The sequence below is a fragment of the Choristoneura fumiferana genome, chromosome 25 (assembly GCF_025370935.1).
Source record: "Choristoneura fumiferana chromosome 25, NRCan_CFum_1, whole genome shotgun sequence".
Classification (NCBI taxonomy): domain Eukaryota; kingdom Metazoa; phylum Arthropoda; class Insecta; order Lepidoptera; family Tortricidae; genus Choristoneura; species Choristoneura fumiferana.
This window is the reverse complement of record NC_133496.1, coordinates 5,990,049-5,999,844: the sequence shown is the minus strand read 5'-3', so window position 1 is coordinate 5,999,844 and position 9,796 is coordinate 5,990,049. Positions and strand designations below refer to the sequence as shown.

At 42.2% G+C, this 9,796-nt stretch overlaps 1 protein-coding gene across 1 annotated transcript; it reads right to left on the bottom strand.

The window, feature by feature from the left end:
* Window positions 1-5,159: 5,159 nt before the first annotated feature.
* On the bottom strand, window positions 5,160-6,677 carry LOC141442542 (uncharacterized). The gene has a single exon (XM_074107561.1). The coding sequence runs from the start codon at window positions 6,675-6,677 to the stop codon at window positions 5,160-5,162; it is 1,518 nt and encodes a 505-aa protein (XP_073963662.1).
* Window positions 6,678-9,796: the final 3,119 nt, after the last annotated feature.

Here is a 9,796-nt window from a genome sequence, read left to right as displayed (position 1 = left end):
GCTGCACTATTACCCGACGGTGGCGCCGGCTAGTGGGGGATAGGGGCTCCTCTATTAGCAATAACGGCCCACAAGTGTTAGGGGGGGATCAAATATTCCCGATTCCCCCCTCATGGAGAGGAGGACCCGGTTAGACCGGGCCGGCCAGCGGATGTCGTGGTGTCTCCCAGTGCTCCCATGGTCTCCGCACACTTGGTTGGTGAAGGAATACCGGTGGGTTTTTAATGGGTAGGCCTCCCCCCTTCCTTCCAATTAGAAGGAAGGAGGGGGAGAGGAGAGTCCCATACACCCCCTGCGTTGTCCCCACGGCGCAGGAATAGTGCGTAAAGATTTTTCCCACCGCAAAAAAAAAAAATATTAGGTTTGGTTAGGTTAGGTTTTTTTTTTATTGACACACCGAAAAAAATGCCTTATGCACGCCTGGGAAGGGAGGACCCAGGCAGTGACGGACTCGCACCGCCTAAAAAACGGTGTGTGTCTTTCTTTTTTAAATCCTCTGACATGTGAGTCAGAGCCTTTATTTTTCTCTTTTTATTTTATTTTCTTTCTTTGTATTTACTTACAATTTTTCTTATAATATATAGTTACAATTATTTTAGTTCTTTATAACATTTATTTAGTTCCTGCTACTCTTTTATGGAGAGGTGTTATCTATTAACATTTTCTTACTATCTAATTTACATTATTTGTTACTATGTATAGGTCTATCTGCTAGTTTACATAATCATTTTTGTTCTTATCTATTTCTAAGTTTATTTTTCTACTTTTTGTGTAATCAACTGTTATGAGTTTTAACCATGTTTCAGCTAGGCCCGGCAGACAGTGGCGAGCAGTGGCCAGCCGCGGCGAACCACGGCGAGGGTCGCCACTTCTCGCCAGTGCGGCGAGCAGCGGCGAGCAATGGCGAGCCCATGTTTTGGGTTGCCACAGCCCGCCACTGCGGCGAGCAATGGCGAGCAGCGGGACGCGATGGCGAAAGTCGCTTCTAGTTACATTTATTTCGTCAACTCAACTTATGACAATCGCATTTTATTTAGTTTCTACTACACCTATATGGAGAGGTGTTATCTATTAACATTTTCTTATTATCTAATACAACTTAATTTTCTATTTTGTAATACTACAAGTCTGGATATTAATTATGTTTTCTACTTACTATATCCTTATCCTACTGCTTACGTGCTATGTTAACTTCTCATCCTGTTTGGCTTATGTTTATAATAATAATATAAAATAATAAAATTCTTTATTTCAGACCGTAGAGATCCATTATATGTTAGTAGCCGTTGACTTATATCTAAATTAGTAACACTTACTGACTAACACGAAGACATGTATTTTTTAAATAATAAATTAGGCAACGCCCTTGATCTGTCCAATCGAGAAATATTGAATTGGACAATCATATCTACCCGCTATTGGTTTACATTAATATTCAAAATATTATGTTCACATAATTTTTAGGTCGATTTATTTTTGTTTATTGCAATTTTTGCTATTTTTACACAGAAGTTAAGGAACTTTTGCCGAAAATCTTTATTTTTTACTATTTTATGGATGTTCTAAACGTTTATTTCATTTCTAGCTCCATCTCCATTTCTCTTCATTTCTTTGCAGTACGCGGGCACTCCGCCACCAGGTGCAGCACACTTTCACTAACTTCCGGGTCGCAGACGCACAAGTCTCCTTGCACTTGAATCGATTCAAGTACTCTGAGAACCCACCGTGCCCCGTCATTACCTGCACTAATACTGCGTCAAATTCAATTTTCGGACAGCATGATAGGCCGTTTCACCCCTGACATACTTTCGGTTCCATTCGTCAAGCGACTCCATCCGAATCTGTCGCTTAACGAATGATACCGGGCACATGTCGTAAATCGGTTTTGTCTTCAATTTTAACGCGGCATCTTTAGCCAGTTTGTCTGCTCTCTCGTTTCCCTCCAATCCAACGTGAGCCTTCACCCAGAAGAACCGAATCAATTTCCTCTGTTCCTTGGCTATCGCAAGGTTTCTTCTTATTGTGACTGCTAGTGGGTGGAGGGAAACGCCGCTAGCCACTGTGTCCAGTGCGGCTCTGGAGTCGCTGTATATAGAGCAGTTTGATACCGCACTCCGAAGAGAATTTTCTACCGCCTCTGACAGGGCCAACAGCTCGGCCTGATAGACGGTGCAGAAGTTTGCTAGTTAAAATTTACGGTTCCTTGTCTCTGCGCCATCAGTCTAAATAGACAGTGCCACACCGACTTTTCCCTCAATTTTGCTGCCATCAGTAAATATTTAAGGCCCTCGTTGCTACTCTAGCTCTCTTCTCTGCCCTCCACCAAGCATGAGTACTCCGTCCTCGTCTGCTCCACAAGGTGAAGTTCACCATCTCCTATCTTCCTCGAATACCCATTTTTTTTTTTTTTTTGCCTCGAACAGTGAGGCGGCCTCTCGGATCCTTATACCTAAGGGTAGTAACCCAGCAAGTACAAGGGCAGAGTTCAGCGAGACCGTTCTATACGCCTTTAGAATCTTCTGCACAAAGCCGCGCTGCACCGCGTTAAGCAGTTTTTGTATGCCTAGTTTATTCGTTGCAGGTGCCCATGCTCCGGCCGCGTACATCACACAGGCTCCACCACCGCCGTATATATCGTCCTGATTACTCTGTTCTAGTCTCCAGTGGATTTTGCAGCTCTTGATAGTTGCTTGTAGAGGTTTGTTGCCTTGCGGCAGACGTTGGAGGCATGTGAGTCTGAACGTCAGCTTATCGTCCACTAAAAGGCCCAAGATCTTTATGTCTCTAGATGGCGCAATGTTCACTCCGCATGGCCAGAAGTGGGTGTCATACTTTAATTTCTTGTTATTACCATAGCTTTCGTTTTATGGGTTAGGTTAGGTTAGGTTTTTTTTTTTTTTTTTGAGGGAGGTGGAGAATTATAGTATACTGTCGGACCGGTCCCGACAGCATGCCGACTCGTCTGGGGATTTCTCCCAGGCGCCTACGGACTAAACTCCACCCAGTGGACTCCAGGGCGCTCCGTGCTATTGGTATACACTTCGCGTCTGGGTGTGTCTTTGTTTAAGAGGTTTTTTTGTGTGAATGAGGGTGTGTTTTTGCAAGTGTTTTGTGTGGTTAGGTTAGGTTAGGTTGGGGTGCAATGTCGGATTCCTCCTCGCGTGCTCGGGCGTTACAACTTCCTACTATCCGAGGCATTGACCTCATGGGTGGGAAAGTGTAGCGTCTGGGCCTGGTGCATCCTGGGCAACGACGAGGTTAGGTTAGGTAAGGTTTTTTTTTTTTTTTTTTTTTTTTTTTTTTCTCTGTGCCTCCAACATGATCGGAGCTTTTTATATCTACCACATTCATTCCAGATCTCACTTTCATGCTTCTCGTACTTTCATTCTTCATACTGTATCTTTCTTTCATTCATCATACCTTTTATACCTATATGGGTGGGATTCCCATCTATCCTATGCTAATCTATTATTTTTCTAAAAACTACTGGGGAAATAAGGCATATTGCTATTTTTATTTTCTATATATACAGGGTTCATTTACTAACATATATAATTTTCAAATTACATTTGTTTATAACTTATATTCCTAATTATATTAATCTATTTAACATGTTTTTTAATGTTACGAATATTTGTGTTTTCCACACTTTGATTTGCAGGCAGTGGCGAGCAGTGGCGAGCAGCGGCGAGCAAACGGCGAGCCACGCCGAAGGCCGTCACCCACAGTGCGGCGCGAAGTGGCGAGCCATGGCCATGGTCACCACCGCTCCCACTGCACAGGCACAAGTTCGGGATACAAGGTTCGAGCGCACACAGTCTCAGTCTGTACATATACTTTATGGTTAGGTTAGGTTAGGTTAGTTAAGGTTAGGTTTTTTTTTTTTTTTTTTTAATCCTTGCTACCTCCAACATAATCGGAGCCTATTTCTACTATATGTCCCTTTCATTCAGTTCTCGCTTTTTCTACCCCGTACTGTCATTCCGCATNTTCTGAGCGGCATCGTGGATGAACAGGAGATTTTTATACTATGCTCTCTGACTACTATTTTTTTTTTTTTTTTTTTTTTTTTTTTTCTTTCTATACCTCCAACATAATCGGAGCCTGTTTCTACTATGTCCTTTCATTCCAGTTCTCGCTTTTTCTACCCCTCGTACTGTCATTCCGCATACTGTTTCTTTCTCACATACGTCGCCTTTCATTCTTTGTGGGTTAAGCCCATCTGACTACTACTATTATAATTTTCTATCTTATATTTACATTTGTTCATTCTGTTCTCTTTGTCATTCTATTCTATCTTTTAAGCTGTCCTCTGTGTCATTCATCTTTTCTTTTAACCATTATTTCTATGCACCTAAGTTGGGGAAGCTACACCAACACGGGGTTCTTTATTTAGTAAATTAATATTACAAATATTCCTTATAAACTATTACTTATAAACTATTACAGTGAATTCACCACAGTGGTGAGCAATGGCGAGTGGCTAGCGGCGAGCGCAGATTAGCCACGGAGAGTGGCTAGCGGCTAGCACTGGCTAGGCACCAGCGGCGAGCGATGGTGAGTGGCCAGTGGTGAACATCAGCTAGCCGCTGCAAGCGGCTAGCGGCTAGCATTGGCTAGTCGCCAGCGGCCAGCAACGGCAATTGGCAAGCGGCGAACACCAGCTAGTACAATATTTATTTCTAATTCATTCAGTTTACAAGTTTGTCATATAATATGTATACATTCTAATTGGGTGGACATGGTTTTGGGATGCAATTTTTATTTGTACTTTAACATGAGTCACATCTGATCTACACATAACATGAGTTACAAATTACATAGTGTTTGCTCAATGTTATAGCTAATCCAATGCTTCACCTCTTTTTATCTAATTTACAACGGTTTACAAGAACTATCATCTATTTCACAATTTTTACTAATATTTTGTATGCTAAATAGTAATATAATCATTATATCATTTTAACATACTTTTATACCTATTTTATATCTTTATCAACCTATTTACTATTTTCCTATAATACGCTATAAACTTTTTCCAATTTTTTGTTCCCTTCAGTTCCCACCAATACCAGCGTATCAATTTGTCTGTCACCACTTTGGACTTCCAGAAATTCACCAGGGCTTTTCGGTACCTCTTATTATTCTCGCGGCTGCCTTTAGCAGTAGGCCACCGTGGACCGTGCTATTGAGTCCCATTTCTGCCTAATTGGGCAGTCGTGGCTAAATGCGTTGTGCTCGGCGTGTTCCAACCCGTTCCTGGTGCAGTTCTTGCAGTTCGGGGGCACATTAGCGAGGAATTCAGTGCACTCGCCCCTCAGGTGTGGACCACCGCAATGGCTGCATAGGTCAACTGACTCGTTGCAGAACTTCTTGCCGTGTCCATATCCTAAACAGCGAGTACACTGCATCAGTGGGGTCTGGTCTTCAACTCGGATGCGCTGAAGGTCGATATGCACAGACCCCGTCTCCAGTACCCGACGCCAGATGGTCGGCGACACACTCATAACCACGTGGTTTGTGTGTGGGTTTCTGGTTCGACGCCTGTACTTTATGGCCATTCTGCCGTCCTCCTCGTCAAGGCCGCGAAAGACATCCTTATTCTGGTTCCTCAGAGCCTTTGCTATATCGTCATCTGTATTGAGGGCCAGCACGCTCCTGAGAACCAAGAGGGGATCCTTGTTTTTCACGTCTTCGACGATGAGGTCTTTGGTCTCTAGTCTTTTTCTGACCTTATCTCGTTCCTCCGTTGTGCCGAAACCCATGACCACCTTCCGGTCTTTAGCTTTTCTTACTTTTTCCACCCTTACCCAGCCCTCTTTTGCATCCACGGCATGTCGCACTTTGTTCAGGACCTCTTCTCCTGTCTCGGTTTCATCAGCGGATGTGACAATGACAGAGTGCAGTGTGCTTCTGCTCTGTTTTTGTGTCGCTGCCACATCCGCGTACGTTGCCGTGGGCGCACGTTCCGTCACCTCCCTTTGCTTCTCCAGTTGCGTTTGAAACTCCTTTATTTTATTTGTGTTCTCGAGCAGGAGTTGGGCATGTTTCTCGATGGCTGTGATAAGGTGTTCCGGGTTAGAGTTCGGTGGTTGAGGCGAAACGGCGCTCGTTCTGTTGGGATCGGCTTTGTTTTGTGTCGCATCCGTTTGCGTCGTGCTATCCACCTTTCTTTTCCCGCTCTCCCTTGCCAGCTCCATCTCCAAATTCCTCACAACCGGCGCAGGCTCTGTTTTTGTTAGTTCGTATAACCTGTCTAACGCCTTTTTAATCTCAAGCCTTACATCTTTCCTCAGGTTCTGGAATCTGGCAAGATTCTCCAGGCCCTTTCTATAAATAGACTTTGCCTCCGCCGCCCTATTTGGGTATAGTGTTGAATCTTCGTTCGAAGTTCTTATAGGGGTTGGCGTTAGCGGGTTCCTTCGTGCCTTTGTTATTGTGGCTGTCCCTATGATCTGGTGCTGAGTCTTTGTGGGGGTTTTTGGCGATGGAGGTTTTTCTGGGAGGGAGCGGTGCGCGGGTGCAGTTGGGGACGTCCTCATATTTGTCGCCCTCTCAATGTTTTCAATAGACTTTCTAACATTTGGTGGGCGTGTCGCTTCGGAAGGTCCTGCCTTCGGCTCGTCTGCTGTATCACCCGCTTTTTTCCCTCGCCTTATTGGTGGTGTATGTAACATGTTGGATGCCTATGTTGGGTCGATTTCCCAGTCTTATGTACTAATTATCCTAAAGTAAGCTTGTAAAAGTTGTATATATTGCAGCATAAAATAAAATAAAATAAGACAATTAATAGTAAGTAGAAAAGCAACTAAAAAGATGTTTATGAAAAAGCATAGAGTCACGAACTCTGTCATTAAAGGTCGAGTCAATCTCCGACCTATTCTTTGCTTATTTACACTAAACAGTGTAGGTCTTATTTCTAGTTAGTACACAAAACTAAAATTGTATAATATAATAATAAAATAATCGCAAGACACGTTTTATTATGTAGATTTAACTTCTACATTAATCTAGAATATCAAAACCACAAAAATGTCTACTTATCAATAAATGTTCTGTGACTTGCGTTTGTCAGGGTCCTGGTGGCGTCCCAGTGGTCACTTGCGTTCCTTGTGGTCACTCTGTCACTGGTGTGTTGTCGATGATGTCCCGTGGTGGCGGTGTCTCAAGGCCTGTAGCGGCGAGAAGCTGCGGCGGACGTCGAGGTGCTATCAGCTGCGTTAAAATTCGGCTGGGACCCTCGGCGAGGCACAGCACACAATGACGACCGTGGCGAGACGCGGCTAGCGGCCACTAATTTTTTGCCTTGCGTCGTCGAGAAGTCCAGTTTCGTGTTATTTTCAACAGTCACCTTCACTTTCACAGCTATTGGCACACTTTCCGCGGAAGACCGAACACTCACGGCGATATTAGCGCGTAATTAGGTGAAAATCGGCACGTGGCGGTCACTGGCTAGGTGTGGCTAGTGGCTAAGTGTGGCTACCCGCAGTTTGTGTTTCCTCCCAATTCCGCCGGATTTCCTCAGCGGAAAATCCGCGAGTTAGCTCGGCGATTAGAGGGCGCTGAGGTGCTTCCGGTGATGTGCCGCACCAACCAGCTTCACAAATGACCGAAGTGGCTACCGGCTAGCGGCTGACAGTCTGCAGGATTACTGACGTGCGCAGAATTGGGGCGCAAAACGCCACAATCACCCCCAGGGACCTGTCAGAACCCAAGGTTACACCACTACACTGATCGTCCGCACTTTTTCACAGCACTACAACTCTACTAATAACTCTGACTACTATTATGTGCACTAGAACGTTCTCTGAAATATTGCCTTTGACTCTTAACGAATAAGCAGATGTTTCGTATGTAAGTACATATGGGGAAAACTGCATTACAATTAATTTAGTAGTATAGATCAACACTGTCTCACACGCACACATCTCAAAGTCAAAGTCAAAATATCACTGTTCAATTTAGGCTATAACAAACACTTATGAATGTCAAAATAAAAAACATACATACACGCATGCATACACACACACATTGGTTAGCTCACTTATAAAATTTCTGCCTGGCTATGAAATTTATATTTATTTAATACGCGTACCAAGCAATGCTTTTTGTTTTTTTCATATTTACTGCCAGCCTAATAATAAAAATAATAAATTAATTTATTTCGGGCCACTAGGCCCATACAATGAACACCTCGTTGCGTTCGTAAATGTAGCTTGGTTACAGTTAAGTCGTTTTCTTTCTTTTTTTATTTGTGATAATAACTGCGACCGCCCACTTCGAAGGGACCAGTCTGAAAACCAGCGCTGGGTAACTAAGCCGGCTATGCTGAGATTGGGACCCATTTCCCTTACTGTGTCCATTGTTATAATTTCCTAATTAATTCTCAGTCTATTCTATTCTTTGTAATGTCAAGGTTAAGTTTGTGGCAATAAAGATGTTTATTATTATTATTATTATACATATCTTGTATTTTTGAAAAATTGGTTTACAACTGTTCGTAAGCCAAGCATTAGCAAACGCGCGTACACACTTTTTTTGGCAACTTGAATTTATCGACATCTACAGACTTCCCCCACATAATCAACCCATAATAAAATTGAGAACAGACGAAACATGGCCATGGTAGGGAGTTACTGCCGCTTCACTAGAAACAGTTATTTCAAGCTTTCTAAGCCCGCTTAGTAAACAAAATATAAAAAATAGAACAACCACATCCAATACACTCCATATTTTCTTGATGTTAATACACTAGTCAGTGTTCATTTTCCCTCCTCAGTGTTACGAGCTCTAACGAGTTATCCCATGGAAATTACTGAAAGACTCTGTTACGTTACGCACTTTAGCCTCCGATGCCAATTCATTTTGCATCAGTGTTTTTATTATGGAATTGATTGGGGTATTGTATTGTATTACTTCTTAGCGTTCTAGACATGTTTGGTCTTAAGGGAACATAGTTTATTTTGATAGATGATGTTTTTGTAAAAGTATAGGTAAAAAACTTGTGAGAGAACTTTTTTGTAAGTACCTATCTAGTATGCAGAATTGAATTTTAATAGTTTTTTTTTCACTTCTCATGCTCTAAAAGTAGGTCAATATAGCCTTACGATGCGGGAGTAAAATGAGTACTTTAGTCCCTAGGGAGTAAAAGTAAATAATTTTTTAATTTACTTCGAGTGAATTAGATAAACTCAAACAGCCAGTACTCGCAAAAAAAGATTGTGTTTAGACCATTTTCATGACGAAAATGTTACGTTCTTAGTCTACGTGGTCTTAGTTCTATGCTTTTACCGCATAGAAGGCATTCTATTTTTTTCCACTTTGTGTATGGACTATTTCCCCGATGCGATTTTGTATATCTGTCTGCTTGGAAAAAAATACTTACCGCGAAAACTTTGAAATTGTTGTAGAGCGTAAATCGTAAACAATTAAAAATTCTCTACAATGTCGTCAAGTGATAGTGAAAATTATGATGCCAAGTAAAGAACAAAATACATAATTGATACCTAATCTTTTGCCGTCGAAATCTACAAAGATTTATTTTAATTTTTTTGATTTAATCTGATTTCTGATCTGATTGTGATTGTACTTAAGTGAATATTTTTTTCTCGCAATCGATGTGAAAAATAGAGTCTTCCCCTCGAGACTAACAGCCTTATTCATAAAAAATCCTTAATTGAGGTTTGATCGTGTCTGTTACTTAGCAGACTGATTAAGCTTGTTAGACGGTTGTCAAGAAGTATGATTCATAAACGCTTGCTAGCAGTCTGCTAGTTGTTGAGCCGCTGATAGACTG

Excerpts from the sequence above, each read along its gene's own strand:
- LOC141442542 (XM_074107561.1), bottom strand. The coding sequence starts at position 6,677 with ATGTTACATACACCACCAATAAGGCGAGGGAAAAAAGCGGGTGATACA.